Source organism: Kogia breviceps, chromosome 2 (genome assembly GCF_026419965.1).
Source record: "Kogia breviceps isolate mKogBre1 chromosome 2, mKogBre1 haplotype 1, whole genome shotgun sequence".
NCBI lineage: Eukaryota > Metazoa > Chordata > Mammalia > Artiodactyla > Physeteridae > Kogia > Kogia breviceps.
In genome coordinates, this window is record NC_081311.1 from 70,199,942 (window position 1) to 70,220,548 (window position 20,607).

The following is a 20,607-nucleotide window of genomic DNA, read 5'->3' on the forward strand; positions in this document are numbered from 1 at the left end:
TTTTGCAAATATCTTCTCCTAGTCTGTGACCTTTGGAGAGGAATTTTTAATTTCAACAATGTTTAATTTTTAATTTTATGGGTTTTATGGATTTTAAGAAATCTTTGTCTAACTCAGTGTCCTGAGAATTTTCTGTATTTTCTTCTAAAAGTTTTTTAGCTTTTCAAATATTCTACATTTAGGTTTTTTATTTATTTTGAATTAATTTTAGTGTATGGTATGAGAGATGGATCAAGGTTCTTTTTTTGGTGTATGAATGTCTAATTGTTCTAGCACTATTTGTTGAAGGAATTATCCTTTCTCCATTGAATTACTTTTTTATGTTTGTCTATCAATTGACTATATGTATATGAGTCTGTTTCTGGACTCTCCATTTTGTTCTGTTCACCTATCTGTTTACTCTTTTGCTTATGTCATGCTGAGTTGATTAATGAAGCTTTACAGTATAGTCCTGAGGTAAGATACTATGAGTCTTTTAGTTTTTTATTTTCAAAATTGTTGTGAAAAAAATTGTTTTGGTTGTTCTGGTTTCTTTTTAAAATTTTTTTAAAATTTATTTTTATTTGTTTATTTTTGGCTGCATTGGGTCTTCGTTGCTGTGCACGGGCTTTCTCTCTAGTTGCAGCGAACGGGGGTTACGTTGTGGTGTGCAGGCTTCTCTTGCAGTGGCTTCTCTTGTTGTGGAGCACGGGCTCTAGGCATGCAGGCTTCAGTAGTTGTGGCTCGCAGGCTCTAGAGTGCGGGCTCAGTAGTTGTGGCGCACGGGTTTAGTTGCTCCATGGCATGTGGGATCTTCTCGAACCTGTGTGCCCTGCATTGACAGGTGGATTCTTAACCACTGCACCACCAGGGAAGCCCCCGTTCCAGTTTCTTTACCTTAACTTACTGATTTTAGAATCAACTCGTTGATTGCCAGCATCAAAAAATTTGCTGGTATTTTGATTGAGATTACTTTGAATTTATAGATCAACTTGGGGCTAATTGAGTCTACTAATACATGTTTATGTTATATCTCTTCACTTATTTAGGTCTTCTTTCATTCATCAGTACATTGTAGTTTTCAGCATGGAGAGCTTGTGCATATTTTATTACATTTATACATATTTTTATTTATTTGTGTGCTATTGTAAATGGTACTGGTTTTAAATTTGGATTTCTAACTTTTTGTTTCTAGTGTATGGAGACTTAATTGATGTTTGCATATTGATCTTGTATCCTGCAACCTTACTAAACTCATTTATTAAAGTTCTAGAAGCTTTTTTTTTTTTGGCGGTACGCGGGCCTGTCACTGTTGTGGCCTCTCCCGTTGCGGAGCACAGGCTCCGGACGCGCAGGCTCAGCGGCCATGGCTCACGGGCCTAGCTGCTCTGCGGCATGTGGGATCTTTACGGACCGGGGCAGGAACCCGTGTCCCCTGCATTGGCAGGCGGACTCTCAACCACTGCGCCACCAGGGAAGCCCCTCTAGAAGCTTTTTTGAAGGTACTTTATGATTTTCTATATAGACAATCATGCCATTTGCAAATAAAGGCAGGCTTATTTCTTCTCTTTCCAATCTGTATGCCTTTTATTTCTTTTCTCTTATTGCACTTTCTAGGACTTTGAGTATGTTCTTATTGAATAGGAATGATGACAGCTGATGTCCTTTCCTTGTTCTGAATCTTTGGGGGAAAACATTTAGTCTTTTACTGTTAAATATGATGTTAGCAGTAATTTTTTAGTAGATGCATTTTATCAGGTTAAGTGCCCTTCTCTTCCTGATTGGCTGATAATTTTGTCTGGAATGAGGGTTGGATTTTCTCAAATGTGTATTTTTTGCATTTGTTGATGCTATCACATTTTTCTTCTTTAGTCTGTTGATTTGTTGAATTATACTGATTGATCTTTTAATGTTGAATCAACTTGCATTCCTGGAATAAACCTGCTTTGGTTGTGGTGTGTTATCCTTTTTTTTTTTTTTTTTTGCGGTACACGGGCCTCTCACTGTCGCGGCCTCTCCCGTTGCAGACCACAGGCTCCGGACACACGCAGGCTCAGCGGCCATGGCTCACGGGCCCAGCCGCTCCGTGGCATGTGGGATCTTCCCAGACCCGGGCACGAACCCGTGTCCCCTGCATCGGCAGGCGGACTCGCAACCACTGCGCCACCAGGGAAGCCCTATCCTTTTTATAAATTACTGAATTTGATTTGCTAATATTTTGTTGAGGATTTTTACATGTATGAGGGATAATGAGTTTTCTTTTCTCCTAATTTCTTTGTCTGATTTTGGTATCCAGGGTAATGCTTACCTCATTAAATGAATTTGAGACTTTCCCTCCTGTTCTATTTGTGTAGATTTTTTCCCCACTTTTTTTTTCCTGTTTAGTTTCAGCTTTGGTAATTTCTTTTGACCTGTCTTCAAGGTTATTGATTGTTTCCTCAGCTGTGTTAAGCCTGATGAGCCAGCCAAAGGCTTTTAAAATTTGTTACTGCAGTTCTCGTTTTCAGCATTTCATTTTCAAAAATACATGTTTTTATATAATTTATAGAACAGATAATGGTAACCCAACATGCAGGCACTGCCTTGGTGATCAGGGAAGTCACCCCCATGGCTAGGCTTATAATTTTTGATTGAATGCCAGCTATCATTGGCAAGGTAATAGAGATTTAAGTATACAGTATTTATGCCAAGAAGTAGGCATGACTCTTATTCCATTAAGCTGTTAACATGGGTTGAATCAGTCTTGCTTGAAGTTGATGAGGTTTTATGTTTTTTGTTGTTGTTGCTCTGGTTACCTTCAGTGTATCCTCAACTGTAAATACTTCTATCATCACCTCATGCTTAAGGTGAGAGTTGATTTGCTGGAAAGTTTAACTCAATATTTTTATTCCACCTCTATGTTTAAGCCTTATTTGTATATCTGAGAGTCAGAGAGGCTCTCTCTGTACTCTTTTGTTCCTTCTCTACTAGTAGCATGCTGTTACTTATTACTGGGAGCTCGTGGTAGGCTAGGGCCCTGGGAACTCTAGCTTTGTGGTGGTGGGCATCAGGCCTTATTTTTTGTCCTAGATCAGCGTTAGTTTTAGACAGGCTCTGTTTCCTTCTCTTCTCAGTAATCCTGCTTTTCCCCTGTAATAGTAGACCTTTATTGTTTGGGGCCAGGATGATTTCCTGTCCCTCTCTCAGGGGTAGATATTAGCCTCCAATTTGAGGGAATGATAAAAATTTGAATCATAAAACTACCAGAAGAAAGTACAGAAGAATACCTGTGTATTTTCTAAGCATGGCTTAAGGTCAGAACAAAGATTTTAGCATATTTGTATAAAAACTTAAAACTAGTGAATATCAAAAACAAAGTACAAGTGGGGAAAGAAACATCCATGAAAATTTAGCTGTGAAAAGCAAATGAAACAATTGATTTTAAGATAATTTTTGTAATTAGAATAATTGAAAAATGGATTTTTAGCCATTATAAACAAAGAAGAATATAAAGGCATGCAAGGCAGAGGTTTCTAATATAAAGGTTACTTGTAATGCAGAGTATCTCAAAAATTCCTCCATTTGGAGTTAGTTCTGCTAGGTAATTTTAATATGATAGTTTTAAGAGCAAATCTGGAGAGAAGAAGAAAGAAGCGATTCTGCAAGGGTGTTTAAAAACTGTTGTTTAATTGGGAAGTCTTTTGGTCTGTCTTATTAAGTTTGTATGTATTAAATGATTGATATGTATATCTTCTGTGAGAGCTTTGAGATAGAAACTTTCTGGCTAAAAACATTTGTTTTCCTAAGCAAAATTACTTTTGTCAATCCTTTAACATTTTTCAGGTTTGAACCTAGCATGTATCAGGAGAGTGTACTTTGCTGCTTGCTGGCTTATTTAGAAGCTTTAGAAGCAGATTTTTAGGAACTTGATTATGTTAGCCTCTACTTTTTATGTATGATTCCTAGAGAAGCAGAGGGGTTTGCCCAAAGTGTACAGTAGTTAGCAGTAGAAGTAACTTAGACTTCGGTAACTCTTGCTCTTTCATTAAATTACATTATGTGACTGATAATTTTAAGTTTGCTATATTTGAGATATACATATTAAAATACCCATTTGTAAATGGCTCTATGGCATGGAGATTGACCAGTTTTAATCTAAGTGTTTTTGCATACTTTGTGAAAAGAGAAGTTGGCTAGTTTTCTGAATATTTCTCTTGGCCATTTAATCTTAGATAATATCAAAATGTGCCCTGAAGTAGCAGAATGTGTTGGGGATGTTGATTTGAATTTTAAGTTTGTAAGTACAGTTTTTTCCAGGTCTCTTTTTTATGTGTGTCAATTTTGATTTTTAAAGAAAAAATCTAGGGCCTTCCAAATACTGAGCTTCTGTGAACATAGACCTTGGAATTGGAACACTATTTTATATACGCTTTAATTGAATAAATAAATTATATGTAATAGTGAAGCACATGTGGAGCCAGAAGACAATGCTTTCCTTTATATAGAGTAATTTATTTTTATTGGATATTTATGTTCTGTAGTATAAGTCTCATTATATGCAATCATGTGGCTTTTTCTAGAATATGCCAAAGAAAAGAATGGCTAAAGATTTCCCATATTTCACTGCTAGGTCTTGTTTTGTTTTGGTTTTGTTTCTTTGAAGCCAGATGCCATTAATTTAAGAAATGTGCCTCAGAGCTGTGTGTACTTGACCGTGAAGTTTCATCTGTGAGGAGGAACTTCAGTGGAGTAAGCATGTTGAGATTTTGAGTATTAACTTTATTTATTTATTTGGCTGCGTTGGGTCTTCGTTGCTGTGCGCGGGCTTTCTGTAGTTGCGGTGGGTGGGGGCTTCTCTTGTTGCGCAGCACGGGCTCTAGGCTTGCCGGCCTCAGTAGTTGTGGTGCAAGGGCTTAGTTGCTCCGCGGCATGTGGGATCTCCTCAGGCCACTTTTTAGCTTAGGTTTTACTTTGACTTTCCCTCATTTGTAGCTTTAAATACAAGTATAGACGCTCTTTTACTTAATTAATTTTCATGGATATAAACAGAGCCATTCTTTGGGATTTTTAGCTTTGCCACTACTGACACGTGGTAATAGTGAAGGCTTGTGAGAGTAATACATAACCCTTTAGGAACCTGACCTGTTGATAAATGAAGGAGCTAATGTAACAATTGAAGATGCAAAGTGCAAACTGCCATCTAGCATATGCTTTTTTTTTTTTTTTTTTTTTAAATTTACTTGAGCCCAGCCGCTCTGCAGCATGTGGGATCTTCCCGGACAGGGGCACGAACCCACATCCCCTGCGTCGGCAGGCAGATTCCCAACCACTGCGCCACCAGGGAAACCCTAGCATATGCATATTTTAATGGTAGTTAATAGTGGAAGAATTTGTGTGAGGGGTGGCAAACAAGAAGTCCTATGGGACACCCAGGGAAGACTCTTGCTGTATGCTCAATGGCAATTTTTCATTTATTCTTTTTCTTATAGTTGCTCATTCTATAATGAGAAATTTTCAGTGCTATTATTTTCATTCTTTCTAAATTAAAAAAATTATCATTGAAAATCATATTTGAAGTCTCATTTTTAATAGAAACGTGTTGAAAAGAAATGGTAGGCTCCTGCACATCCAGAATTTAAATTGGAAACTAGGTAACAAATGTGGAGGCCCAGTAGAGATTTCTTTATTTCTCCTTCCTTCCTTTCTTTTCACCTTCTTTTTGTCTTTCTCCCTCTTGCTCCTTCCACGTGGCATCAAGAAGACAGTCAGAAAGTTATGTTTGTATGTTACCTCCATCAGAGACATTATCTGAGACTGTTCTCTTTGGAATACTAAGAATAGACTGGTGTTTTGCATATATACTTATAGGATCATTTTGGGGTTTGCATTAAATTGGTAATTTGGTACAGTGAAAGTTTTTCTTGTGAATTGTAACCCTTTCTCTGTATCTCTTCTTTAGAAATTATCCTCAGGAACCACCTTGCTTTTCTGGTGAAGCTCAAGTTTTATGAAGGCTTTACATTGTACTTCCATGATGAAATGAGATAATGTATGTAAGACATTGTTTTAAAGGTGATGAATAACCCTATAGAAAGAACATGAACTCTTGTTTATGACCCTCAATTGAGAGTTTCTAAGTTCCTCTTAGTTGGGTTGGACTTAGAAAAAGGTACATTTTTTGCGATGTTCATTCGTTAATTCAGTAACATGTATTGAGTATCTACTCTGCTCAAGTCTTAGTGGATGCTGGGAGTATTGTTATGAACAAGATAAATTGTCCTTGCTTTTATGGAGCTTATAGTCTGCCAAGGGAGACAAATATTAAACAGTCTTTTATACAATAAATGTTATAAATATAGTTGTGATAAGTACTAAGACAAATGGGAAAAGTTTTGAAAATCCATAATTGGAGATTTGATAATCTTGGAATTAGATGGCTTCCTTAAGGAAGTGACATTTGAGTTACTTTATCATTATCATAAATGTGGTTGAGGAATTCAGTTTAAATAAATGCTTAGGGTAATACTCAGATAAGTATTAGTTAAGGTTTAATAATAAGCATGATAACAAATTTATATTCCATTCTATTCTTGGTCTTCCATTTGCAGAATTCAGTTGAAACTCTTGGCTGTCTTCATTTTAACATTGGCTTCCACAGTTCCTAGATATACTCATATAGTCTGAGCTCATAACCCAATCCAGTCTTTACATTTGGCAGTAAATAAAAGCCTCCAAGTTATAATAGATTTGAAAATTATTTGTTAAAATGCACTAAACTTAACCTTGTATTCCATTCCATGAATACTTCCTTAAATATTAAACAAACCAAGGCATTTCTATTGTCTATCTTTGCAGATAGACTGAACTTCTTAAGGACAGAGGCCCTATCTCCAGAAACTTGTAGGATGTGAGACACATAGGAGGTGTAAAATAAACAAATCAATTATGGATAATCTGTGTTAAATAAGGAGGAAACAACTTGGCAACTGACCTTCCTGTTTTTTTTAAGTTACTTTTTAGCATAATACAGAGGCTTTGAATCTTAAGGTCTGGTTTTGAATTCCAGTTCTTTAATGTGTATTCCTAGGCAAATAACTAATTAAACTTCTGTAAACCTCATCTTCTTCATCTTTAAAATAAAGATTTATTTACATGCGATTACATGTGTAAAGTGCTTTGCATAGTGTCTGGGCACATAGTAAGTGTTTCACAAATGGTGGCTAAAATTATTACAAGATACAGATCTTCCTTGGCTTACGATGGGGTTACCTCTAGATAAACCCATCAGAAGTTGAAAATATCCTAAATTGAAAATGCATTTAATACACCTAATCTTCAGAACATCATAGCTTAGCCTTGCCTACCTTCAGCATGGTTAGTATACTTACATTAGCCTACAGTTGGGCAAAATCATGTAACACATAGCATATTTTATAAAAAAGTGCTGCATATCCCATGTAATTGATTGAATCCTTTACTGAAGTGAAAAACAGAATGGTTGTTAAGTGTATATCAGCTGTTAACCATTGTGATTGCATGGCTTTACTAGGAGCTGCAGCTTGCTGCCATTGCGCAGCATCAAGAGGGAGTATCGTACTACCCTTACTAGCCTGGGAGAAGATTAAAATTCAGAATTCAAAGTAAGGTTTCTACTGAACGCATATTGTTTTCACATTGTCCTAAAGTTGAAAAATTCTACGTCGATCCATCCTTAAGTTGGGGACTGTCTGTACATGCACTAAACATTTTTAGCTATTTGTTTTATCTGTGATGTTTAAAATATATACCTATAGTGATGCAGGATACTGGTATGTGTTAGAGCAGATAATTGGCCCTTTCTATAGTTAAACCAAGTAAAAAAGTAAAAAATTAATAACTAGTTGGTTATGAAACTAAATTTGATGAACTACTAATTATTGATAATTAAGTGGATAATGGTGGCACTTATTGTAATGAATACATTGTCTTCCTTTATAAGTCAGGTTTTTTAATAAACCAAGTAGATTTTATAAATAAATTTTTGTAGACTTTTAAAAAACAAAACAATCCCCCATTTTATCTTGTGTATAGATTAAGATAATTGGATGTACGAAATTTGCCTGAATTGATGTGTATGTGTGTGTGTGGATATATTTAATGTACATATTTGGATTAGGGGATGGAAAGAGTAGAAGATCTAGTCTATATATCTAAATTTTCAGCTTCTATAAACTTAGTTATTTTAAGTACTTCTGTGTCACTGTCTTCATCAATATAGTGAAGTACTATAACTTACAACTATAGTATTATAACTTCTTTTCCTTACAGTTACTAATCCTGGCATTTTCTGAAGATCTTTATGAAAGTAAAGGATGTAAGGGAACTAACTGAACAAACAAATATTTTAAGGTTTCAAGTCTGACTTTAAATTTATTTTTATTCCATGTTATTTACAGTTATGAGCTGCTGGCAAAAATAATGTAACTACAGTTGACTATTGAACACCTCGGGGGTTAGGGGCACTGATCCCCAGTGCAGTAGAAGATCTGAGTATGACTTTACAGTCGGCTGTCAGTGTCAGAGGTTCTGCATCTGTGGATTCAACCAACTGTATGGGGGTAGTACTACAGTAGTACTTAAAGGGAAAAAAACCTGAATGTAAGTGGACCCACGGTTCAATCCCATCAAGGGTCAACTGTACTCCCTGAAACAAAGCAAAAAAATGCCAGCAAATAAACAAAAATCCTTTAAGGACGTTTTATTTTACATTAAAAAAAATGCACTAAAAGTTTCTCCAAAAGCAAAACATCCACACATTAGTGATTTGTTGTTGTCATTGAACCCTAGGTACTGGTTGTAGTCAAGGGATTCCTAGACTGCTCTCTGGAATATAGTTATAAGAATATAAAATGTTTGAAAATGTTATGAAGATATTATGGCCTTCTGAAAACCTTTTTGTTGTTGCATTTGAAATGTTTTGATTGATTTGGTTGATTGACATGCTTTTCAGAGCACTTGAAAGGACAGCATTCTACATATAGACAGGGTTCCTAGGGTCCATTTAGAGGAACTTGCCTACAAAATTAAAATCAGCTGGCAGTTGTTTTTTTTTTTTTCCGGTATGCCGGCCTCTCACTGTTGTGGCCTCTCACTGTTGTGGCCTCTCCCGTTGCGGAGCACAGGCTCTGGATGCGCAGGCTCAGCGGCCACGGCTCACAGGCCCAGCCGCTCCTTGGCACGCGGGATCCTCCCGGACCCGGGCACGAACCCGTATCCCCTGCATCAGCAGGCGGACTCTCAACCACTTCGCCACCAGGGAAGCCCCAGCTGGCAGTTTTATGTAAGGCAACAGGACAACCTATACTCTAAAAATATAATTTAGTGAATGGTATTTATATGAAAATATGTGCATATTATATGTGCATCTCTTTTCTCAAACGACTTTATATTTTCTCACTTCCTCCCAGACTATCACTGAGATTAGGAAGCAGGCAATTTCAGTTGTAGCAATTGTGTCATGCCAGAGATCACAAAGCAAGTCATTGATAAATTGGTATCTGAATTTAGATCTTCTTACTTTTTACTCTTTCCACATGTTAGATTATTTTCACCAAGTTATTTTACTGGCTCCTTAATCCATGTTGAGACTTTAGAAATCTTAGTCTGTAGTTCTCAAGGTGATTTGCTAAGGTGATTTATACAGTATGTACTGAAAGAGTGGACTTGGAAATAAGATGGCACAAGTAAAATTAAATTCTTCTCTCAACTTGCAAGTATGCATTTCTAGATATGGTTTTCCTTTGTTATCTATTACAGTTTTACATTTGATCTTTAAAGTAGCAAAATTAGACAGTGATGATTAAAATCTGTCTCGCAATTTTGGTTTTTAACCTGTTAGCTGCGGCCATGTATTTTCCATTTCAAACAGCTCAGCTTGGGTGTTGTAAGAAAGCAGATAAAAAAAGCCTTATGTCTATTTTAAATATTCAAATTTCTAGTGTAAGTTCCTTTAAAAATAACTTTTTTTGTGTGGAGGCTTAGAAAAATCTTTAAGAAACTGAAATTTAGAAAAAGTTTTTATTGGACTAGAAGAATTTTGGGAGTTTATGTAATCACTAGTGGCCGTGAAAAAAACCCACAACTGGGATTTTGAAAATTACCTTTTAAAAAAACACTGTAGTGTATGCTGAAATCGAACTTCTCTCCGACATCTATAGAGGTTTGATTTAGAAGAATTGAAGGCTTAGATCAAAGAAGGAGTAATTGTTCTTAGTTGGAGATCTGTACGTGTATCGGTTACAAAGTCCTGTTATGATTGGACGGGAACAAAACATAATTTATTTTCCTGAACTATGATTGGCTAAAATCCTTTTCTTTCCACGGTATTTTCTAACAACTGAATCCGGAGCCTTTCCGTTTTTATTATCTGATCAGTGAGTTTGGCGTATGTACTCGTACTAAAAGTACTCAAATTGGTGCAGAGACTGTGAATTTTAAGAATGTTGACAAAAAGCCCTCAACCGGATGTTTGGCTTTCTTACAATAAAGCAGTAGCGAGGTGTAAATCTCTGAATAGCTCAAACCCGTAATGAGTATCGTCCCAAAACAGGAAGAATGAAAGGATGACAGTGTTATCTTCATTTTCATTTCAAGTCGTGGACTGTGTTTCTGTCGTGACCGAATTCTGTGGGCTTAGTTTTCAGTTGAAAGTGTTGCTCTGCTTTGCTGCTGGGACTACGGGACTGTTAATTCAGGCAAAATTGAGGCTAACTCACACTGCAGGCGCCATGTGTTCTGAAAAAAACATCACTCTGGAGATGCGGCTTTTAACCTTGAGTTTGTTTTGTGACCCAGAGTGGAACCAGAACACTTCACTTTCACCTCACCCCCAACGCCCCCACTTCTCAGGGAGCGACGAGTAGAGAGGTGGACGTCAAACACTACGTTTCTGAAGGACTGCACTCCCTTCTCCCGCCCCTCTCTATTTTTTTTTATCCTGGCTGATCCCGCAGACGCTGCTGCAGCGTCGGGCACTACTTTCCGTCTGCGGTGGTTCCTCCGACCCTCTCCCGCGGCTCCCTCCCCCAGCCCGCGCCGGCGGAAGGAGACGCACGGCGCTCCCTCAATCAAGCTAGTGGATGGGGAGGCGGAGTAGTACTGGCCGCGGCGCGGTGGCAGTAGCGGCCGGCGCTGCCTCGGGGCCTGAGACGGCCGTGTGGAAATTTCTGTCCGTTTCTTTTATTTGTGGAACTGCAGCCAGAGGCTGCAAGTCAGGGAGTCCAGGGGAGTGGTGAGGACTGTGAGAGACCGAGGTCGCTGTGCCCTTCTGGGCAGAGCGTCCGGTGCGCCCCCGAGCCTGCGCTCGCTCGCGGGGCCGCCGCCTTCCCTAGGTCAGCTGTCCTCGGCATGGGCGGCCGGTAGGAGCGGGGTTTCGGTGATTTCCTGGCAGCTGAGGAGGCGGCAGCCACTTCGGCAGCGACGGCTATGGCGGTGGAGACGCGGCCGGAGCTGGTGGGGAAGCGGTTCCTGTGCCTGGCGGTCGGCGAAGAGGCGCAGCCGGAGCGCGGGGAGAGCGGACGCTGCTGGCGGGGCTGGCGAGCGGGGGTTATCCGAGCGGTGTCACATAGGGACAGCCGTAATCCCGACCTGGCGGTAAGAGCGCGAACTCCCCTCAGTCCCCCGCCCGCGGCCGCAGCCCCACCCCTGGTCTCGCAGCCGCACCTTGTGGGGTTTACCTCTGGCACCTGGCTCAGCCCGGCCAACTGGCGGTCACGCCCCTCTCCTGCGCTCTGGGCGGGTTTGCCCACGTGCCCTGCCAGGATCGCCTCCTCCCCGCGAGGAGCTTCCCCAGCGGGGGCGGTGACCCCCTCGGGACTCCCCGGTGCCTGCCCGGGCCCTTTGGCCGCTCTCCGGGAGGGATTCGGCCGCGGCTTCCCCTGCGGCGCCCCGGCGGCCGCGGAGACCTTACGGAAAGGCGGGGCTGCCAGCCGGGTGCTGCGCGGGCGGGGGCGGACCCCTCGCTCGTGGCGGTTGGGGGCCAGCTTCACCTGCCTCTCAGTGCGAAAGTCTTAACAGTGCGGGCGTTGGGGACTGAAAACTTATCCCGTAAGGTTGCTGAAGGGGAGGAAGAAAAGGAAAGAAACAGATCTCTGGTTTTCCAGTCTGTCCTGGGATTCGTGTGTGTTTTCGAGTCAAAGGCCCTGGCAGTGGCGGGGGCCCTGATTCAACCTTTTTCTACAGTAGATGCTTGGATTTGTAACAGAAAACGATGAAAATGAAAACTTTTGGTTTGGAGAGCCATGGAAATTAATATCTCCCTCCCTCTCTCCCTTCTTTCCTTCCGTTTGTTTTTTCCATAGTGTTGTGGTTTTTTGTTAGAAGGGAATAGTGCTTTAAAGTCATCCATTCCTGGGTTTTATATGATTTTAAATGAAGTAAGAAATATTGTAAGTTAAAACGTTTAAGACTCTGCAGAACCTTAAAGTGTCTTTTTCTTTGCTTGCTTTTCCTTACTTGTGACACTGCTAGTGTTTTCTTTCACTAGTGTAGGAGTGTGCAAGGTTCTGAGATGGGATATGCTGTTAGTGTTCCAGTAACGTTTTCACTGGGGGACATGTTGGAGTTAAGGAGCCAAGGAGAGGCATGACATTGACTAGGCTTTGAAAGGTTGATTTATGAATACATAATCCATGAAATTTATTGGTAGTACTGTGGGGTATTTAATTTTTCAGTGGATATTTAAAATTTGGGAACTTTCTTTTTGTTTATATGCAGGTTTACAATTTCGAATTTACGTGTACATATGTATCTTAATAATTTTGTTGAAGTTTTTGCGTGTTTTTGTTAACCCCGGTTTCATGAACGTAGGCGGTGATACGGTTTCTTGTGGCGTGTGTTAATGTCAACTTGATACTGCAAAATATGTTTGCAGAATAGAGGTAATTTTGGAGATTCTGGTTGGTTATTCTCGTTGAAAAGGAGAAAAGAGAATCTTCCTTAAAAAAAAAACAAACCCAAACATTTCTTAATGTTTCTACAAATTGTGGCAATTCAATCAGTTTGTGTAAAAAGCATGTGCCGATTTTATTTTTCCTCTTTTTACTCTGATACGTAATTGTCTTGGCTTTATGTGGAAGATAGATTATGGGTCAGCATTTTTTAATTGTTTCAAAACAAACAGAATGATATTTTGTGTTTTCCTAAAAATGTTGTGTTTTGTTTTAGTAGATACATGAAAATTGGGAAGTATAGTGTTAAATTATGAATGTCATTGGCGACAGTCAAGTTATCGAAGTTAAATATATTAAAAATTTTTTTGTATGGGAATTTAAGTGACATAAGGAGAGGGGTTTACACAATACCGTATTTGAAAAGGCAAGATAATAAATTGGGTATTTAAAAATGAAAAGTATATGTGGATGGAGGGAATCAACTGGAAAGAACAGGAAGGAGTTTCCTCAGATGATGGAAACGTTTTGCATCTTTATTGTTGATTACACGGGTGCATACATATGTCAGAACTCATTGAATTGTGCACTTAATATCTGTGCATTTCCTATATGCAAATTTTACCTCAAAAATGTGTTTTGAGCTATAACTATGTGAACCTTCGACAGTTTTCCTTTAACAGTCTTTACTTAAAAAAATTATGTTGTTACAGTGTAATCTGAGTTTTTTAGCTTGGAATCTACAGATTTAGCGTTACTCCCAAACTTTCTTATATTTCTTTTTTTGCATTCATATTTTCTAAGTTAAACTTGGGACAGTTTAGCATCACCAAGATGCAATTCGCGTTGTAGACTTTCGTTACTGCAGAATAAATCAAGCCCAAAGGAGCTTTATTTTAAAAAATTAATTAATTCATTTATTTATTTTTGGCTTTTTGGGTCTTTGTTGCTGCTCGTGGGCTTTCTGTAGTTGTGGTGAGCGGGGGCTACTCTGTTGTGGTGCACGGGCTTCTCATTGTCGTGGCTTCTCGTTGCAGAGCACGGGCTCTAGGAGCGCAGGCTTCAGTAGTTGTGGCACGTGGGCTCAGTAGTTGTAGCTCTCAGGCTCTAGAGCTCAGGCTCAGTAGTTGTGGCGCACGGGCTTAGTTGCTCCGCGGCATGTGGGATCTCTTCCCGGGCCAGGGAGCTCGAACCCGTGTCCCCTGCATTGGCAGGCAGATTTTTAACCACTGCGCCGCCAGGAAAGCCCCCTAAAGGAGCTTGATCAATTACTTTTGTGTATTTTGTTTACAAATATATGTAATTTAAAAACTGCAAGTTCATTAGGAATCTCAGATATGTATGTATTTATGGCACATGATTTGGAAGGATAATTATCAGAACTTGAAAGTAGTTTAGGGGATGCTTGGTCTCAAAAGTTAGTCACTTATTTTTGGTCTTATGTATGAGGAATTTCCACATGTATTAATTTCCTATACTACTGTTAACTAATTATCACAACCTTGGTAATTTAAACAATACTAAATGATTATTATAATGGTTCTGGAGATGACAGGTTTAACTTCTGGATCTCCATGGGCTAAAATCAAGTTGTGATTAGAATTGTGTTCTTTTCTGGAGGCTCTAGGTCTCATTTTTAGAAGCAGCCCACATTCATTGGCTCGTGGTTCTCTTCCTCCTTAAAAACCAGCAGTTTGTCTCTGTTTTTCTCTAGTCACATCTCCCTCTTGACTCTCTTGCTTCCCCTTACACTTTTAAGTGCCCTTGCAATCATATTGGGCCCACACAGATAATCCAGGATAATCTCCCCATCTACTAATTAACAACCTTAATATCATCTGAACCCTAATTCTCCTTTGGCATGGAGTTTAACATAGTTACAGGTTTCATGTATTAGGACATGAGCATCTTTGAGGTGGCATTATTCTGCCCACCACACCATGGTAGCAAAAAATATTCTTTTACAATATGACCATGATTTGATACAAATAAATTAAAGCTAATATTATTGTACTTTTTCCTGCTACGAGTTTTAGCGATATCGCTATGTGCTCTCTTAAGTAAATGAGCTTAATTTGTAGAAGTTTTACTTAGCTGTGCTTGTATAATTTCACCTGTTTTGTTGGTGACTTTTTGTGTGTGTGTGTGTGTGTGTACACGGGCCTCTCACTGTTGTGGCCTCTCCCGTTGCGGAGCACAGGCTCCAGACGCGCAGGCCCAGCGGCCATGGCTCACGGGCCCAGCTGCTCCCCGGCATGTGGGATCTTCCCGGACCGGGGCATGAACCCGTATCCCCTGTATTGGCAGGCGGACTCCCAACCACTGCGCAACCAGGAAGCCCTTGTTGGTGACTTCTAAAAAATAGCTTGAAAAATCTTCTAGGGTATCTTGGAATTCCATTAACCAGCAAAAGACTTTATCTGAACACTTTTAATTCAGGAGGACCAAGTTGTTGATTAAACTGAAATACATAAAATACATTGTGAGCCCTCAGCATGTTTTCTTTTTTGTAGCTCCATTGTTTAGAAAGGTTCTTGATTTGTTATACATGTGGAATGTTTATTACTGCCCTACTTTTTGAGGAACTTTCTAGAAGATTGATAGTATTATGGAAGGAAAGCTGACAGTTGAGACAAGTATGGTTGTATAATATTCAACTTTGAATAATATTGTCATGCTAATTATAGAGCAAAAATTGATTTACTCTTTGCTCATTTTACTTCCCTTGCACAACTTAAGAGCCCTTTATTTATTTACTTAGTTATTCATCCATCCATTCAGTCACTTACTTACCTACCTTCCCTTGAAGCTTAATGTGATTGCATCATTGTTTCAAGCTAATCCTATCCAAAGTGTGAGTATTTAAAAAAATATATATCAGGTTTTCATAAAACATCCCAGGTTACCGTGACATTTTGCAATGTCATTGAAAATCATTTTTAATCTGGTTAGAGACCTCCCCACTGGGATTCCTCATTTTTGATGCAATCCTCTATTTTCCTTTCCCACAAAAGTTTCCACTTTTCCAAACTCCTCTTTTTTTCTTTTGTCTTGAACTTTAGTTTTCCGTATTAAAATCTAAGAGTGTGATGTTTGTGTTTGAGTCTGCTCCTTGAGAATAAAATTCCCAGAATTTTGCACTCGACTTTGTGCTGTGTTGCATAAGAGTTTAGATATTTGCTGAGTGAATGAGAAGTTGAAGTACATTATACCTGATAGATTTTCATACCAAGGACCCAGTCCTGTTTCAAATGAAATAGAAACTGCTCTGGAGCTCCTTAGAATGGACACTTAACAGATTCACACTTGGGATCTCTGGATCTTGGGTCAGTTATTCTTTTTCCCTGTAGAATATTTCCATCAGTTCTATTTTTACACAGGAATCCTTTTGAGTCAATCTGCTTTATATATTTTTTTGTTTTGTTTTTTTGTTTTTTTGCGGTACACGGGCCTCTCACTGTTGTGGCCTCTCCCGTTGTGGAGCACAGGCTCCGGACGCGCAGGCTCAGCGGCCATGGCTCACGGGCCCAGCCGCTCCGCGGCATGCGGGATCTTCCTGGACCTGGGCACGAACCTGTGTCCGCTGCATTGGCAGGCAGACTCGCAACCACTGCGCCACCAGGGAAGCCCTCGATCTCCTTTATATTAATATATTGCTTGAAACAAATACAGAGTCAGGGAAGAAGTAAAGTCATAATAAAGGAAGGAAAATATTAACTGAAGTATTCAGAAATTCAGGAAGGGATGCTAAGAACTGAATTACATCCTGATTGCAACATAAAAGAAGAACACAGGTACAACAACAAAGGCAACACACACAAATAAAAACTTCTGTTTCTTGGTGAAAGAAACTTATTCTTTTTTAATGTCAGTAGAGAAGTATGAAGATATTTTGTGTACATTGAAAAAAAAGCGGTTTACTTATAATCATGGAACATTTTTCTGTAGGGCTTATAAAACTTTACTCCTGGCTACCATTAATACTAAATTTGATAACATCTTGAAGAGTTCTTTGGGGACTCATTATTGTATAGAAAGGAGCAAATGCACACAGTTTCTAAATGCTCACACCAAGTTACTTTATGAGTGATGTAATATAATTTTAAATCTCTTTCACAACAACAGTGTTCTAAGCAGATGTTTTATTTGAAGTACAATGAATCAATGTGAAGTTACTTGAAAAGTAGTTGTTATCTAATAGTCTCTTGTCAAAAACTCAGATTGAAAGTTTCTTGTAGAGAAATGAAAAGTATGGCAATTATTGTTATCTATTTTTTTAACTTGAAAATTACTCTCTGTCTAATAAAAAGCATTTTACAATTAAAAAAAAATACCAGGTTTTAGGACTTCTCTGGTGGCCCAGTGGTTGGGACTTGGCCTTCCAATGCAGGGGGTGCAGGTTCGATCCCTGGTTGGGGAGCAGGGATCCCACATGCCTCATGGCCAAAGGACCAAGAACACGGAATGGAGACAATGTTGTAACAAATTCAATAAAGACTTAAAATGGTCCACATCAAAAAAACCCCACCAAAAAACCTTTAAAAAATGTTATCAGGTTTTTTCAGTACCCAAAAGGAACAAAAAAATCATAGTATTGTGTTTCATAGACCAAACATGTAAATTTGTTTGTATTTGGGGTAATTTTCTAATAGTCACTTAGTGAGGAGTAGCTAATCTTGTAATACAGATTTTAAGCTGTTCTAAACTGTGTACTACCTGTAGATTAAAGTTACCTTGCAGATCTTATATGTTCTAAATGTAAGTATCTTGAATATGAAAACTATGTTTTTCTGCTTAGCTGTCTCTTCATTTAAGTTTCATATTGAGTTGGTAGTATTTGATTCTTTAAGTTTTGTTAGGATAATTCTTTAGGTAAATCTAAAGTGTATATCATGGTGGTGTAATATTGCTAATACTAATTTCTGGTCTAGGCACACAGTGTTGAATGAATGATTTTTACTTCATTGCTCAGTATGACCTGGATAAGTTAACCATAGGGAAAATTGGTTTAGCTGGTAGGTAGAAAAACTTTTATGTCTGATCTGAGTACATACAGGTCCCCCCCCACCTTGAATTTATATTGTGATTGGTCCTAAAGACTTATGTACAGGAAAATAAGTATGTAAACTGTAGCTGTGGTGGCACATAACTTGTGCAGTTGTAACCACTAGCTGGTTTTAAAAGTGGATAGCCACCCAGTAAATGGTGTGAAGTGTATGTTTCTGTGTAAAATTAAATAAAGGAGGTGTTTTGTTTTTTCCCTTTTGACCTGTCATAGATATATTCTGGCACGTATTTTGAAGCCATTAATTTAAAATAGAGAATGTTTTCATTCATTAAGGTAATTGGACTAAAGACATTTTAGTATGAGAACTGTTAGCTTCATATAGGGAAGACGTTGCATTTGAAAGTAGAAATGTCTGGATATTTCCACGTAATCAAAAGTATGTAGGCCATTTTCCTGTGTTTATAGGTTTAATGTGTTACTTTTGACAATTGTAAGTTATGAGCAAAGAATGTTTTCAACTCTCAAACTCATATTTTGTTTCTCCTTTACATATTTAGTATAGTACCTAGCATTAGGTGTTTAGTAAATGTTCATTGAATGGCAAATAAATGAATGAATATCATCAATTTCTTGTATACTTTAATTCATACCAACCATCTTAATTATCAGTGACTATTTACTCTTAATTTTGAATCTCTTTTTTTGTTGTGTGGAATTGTGTACCTTAGTGGTTACTTCCCCATATTAATTGTCTATTGTGTTGTTTGACTAAAGGGTGGGCCTGGATATTCCTAAGCCAATCAGGGAATTGAACTCCTCTGGTCACACTGATGGGTATAGGCCCTAAATAAGTCCAGTCAGAATGAAGGCAAGGGGTATTGTGTGGGTGTGAGTCTGGAATTGCCACAGCCATTTTCCTGCTTGAAGGTAAACCAGTTTGAGGACAAAGTTGACATACAGAGGCTAACAGAATTGAAAAGGCAACAGAAAAAATATGGCTGATCATGTTGTTTTCTGAAGCCTAAATACAACTATTGGATTTTTCACTTATGAGATATTTCATTATGGAAGAATAAATTGACTTTATGTCTGCTTTTCTTGGTGTTTCTCTTCTTTAGAACCAAAAGTATGTTAACTGATATACATGGTAATATTTCTTTGCCTTTTTTTTTTTTTTTAAGGCATTTTCTTGACACTCTTCTTTGTTATTTAAGGTTAAGGCAGAGTTTTGCTTTATAATTTTGAATAATTTCAGTAGTGATTTTCAAGAATGGTGATATGTTCTGCTTTATTGTGTCCAGATGTATCCCAGAGCTTTGAAAAATTAATGTATATGAAACATAAATACCTAATTTTCTAAATAATTAAAAATAAGAAATACAATTTGAATTTTTGTGTCAGGAAGTATGTCATAAACCCCTCATTGTTAAAGAGAAATTTCAGCAAATAGATATCATTAATATTTCAGAAATTAAAAAAGAAATGGCAACCTTTTCTTTTTTAGGCTGTAAACCATAAATACTTTATTTTTCTACCCTTGTCACTGTTGGCCTGATTTTTAATGGTGGCAGTTTGGTAGTAACAAATACTGCTGATTTCATTTGTTTCAAGGTTTGACAGTGATTACATTTCTGCCTAATGCCCCGATAAACATTTTTTTCTATGTGGATTTTTAATAAACTTGTGTTTTATTTGATATAAAATTATTAATCTGACAAATCTGTAAGGGTTATATAATTTATCCTTTAAGAATGTTGCTCACTAAATATTGAAGTGTGTTCTAAGATGTTGAAATAGTCTTTGAAATTATCTAACTGGGTAGAATCTTCACATAGAATTTATGGTTTATTTTATATTTTAGCTATTTTATGGAATTAGTAAATGCTTTGAAAATATTTATTTCCTGCTTATAATAGAGAACCTATTGATTTGATTATAGAATACATAGTTAATGAGTAGAAAACAGCTTATTATTCATTTACTGTTTGGTTTGGACTTGGTGCTAAAATTCTAAGGTTACAACATGGTCTAGTCCAGTTTCCTGGATGCAGCCAGTAGGAACTGTGAGTTATAAAGGATTTGAGCAGGGTAGATAAATGCTTAGACCTTTGAATTAAAAAGTGTGAATATAGTGATACCTGCCTATTGGGGTTTATTGGCTAGTACACTCCTTTGGAATAAATAAAAGTTTTGGATTACATATTTCTTAATAGATTGCAGATTTCAGGTACAGTATTTCATCTATATTTGTTCAAACCAGTGCAACAAAATAGATCTTAGTAGAACATATTTTGAAATTAGTTTGAATAAATAGGAATTAAGTATAAGTATATATAATAATACATAACTGATCACTTAAAAGAAGCATTTCTTAAAAGTATACTTACCATTGTACTTGATTTATAGTTTGGGCCTCAGTTTTCTCATTTATCCCATTCAGTGAATGGAATTGGTCTAGAGTTCAGAGTTTTTCCTATTCTGTAGTTCTAGAATTGTGATGTTAATAGTTTTCTGTTTTTTTTTTTTTTAACCTGTAATGTCTTAGAATAAAGTGTCTTTTAAGCAAAAGTAAATTTCAGGTCTGTCCCCAAAGCTCTTAATTCTGAGTTAATGAAACATTTCATTATGACATGTCTGTTGTGTTTTGTTATTACAAAGACTACAATTCTATGTAAATAATGTGATTTCTCTTCACTGTTTCTTTTGGATGATCAA

At 37.9% G+C, this 20,607-nt stretch overlaps 1 protein-coding gene across 9 annotated transcripts in view; it reads left to right on the plus strand.

Annotated features, from left to right (window-relative positions):
• JMJD1C (jumonji domain containing 1C) overlaps positions 1-20,607 on the plus strand; it is a 315,663-nt gene that overhangs the window by 48,391 nt on the left and 246,665 nt on the right. For 3 of the 9 annotated variants that reach the window (XM_059055379.2, XM_067025526.1, XM_067025525.1), the window contains exon 1: positions 11,353-11,589. The exons of 3 other annotated variants lie outside the window; for them this stretch is intronic. In XM_059055379.2, the coding sequence (XP_058911362.1) occupies positions 11,422-11,589 (168 nt within the window). In that variant the 5' untranslated portion in view covers positions 11,353-11,421. Of the gene's footprint in view, positions 1-11,090; positions 11,590-20,607 lie in introns of those variants that run through there. 3 more of the 9 variants (XM_059055374.2, XM_059055371.2, XR_010838961.1) reach the window with 3 other exon arrangements.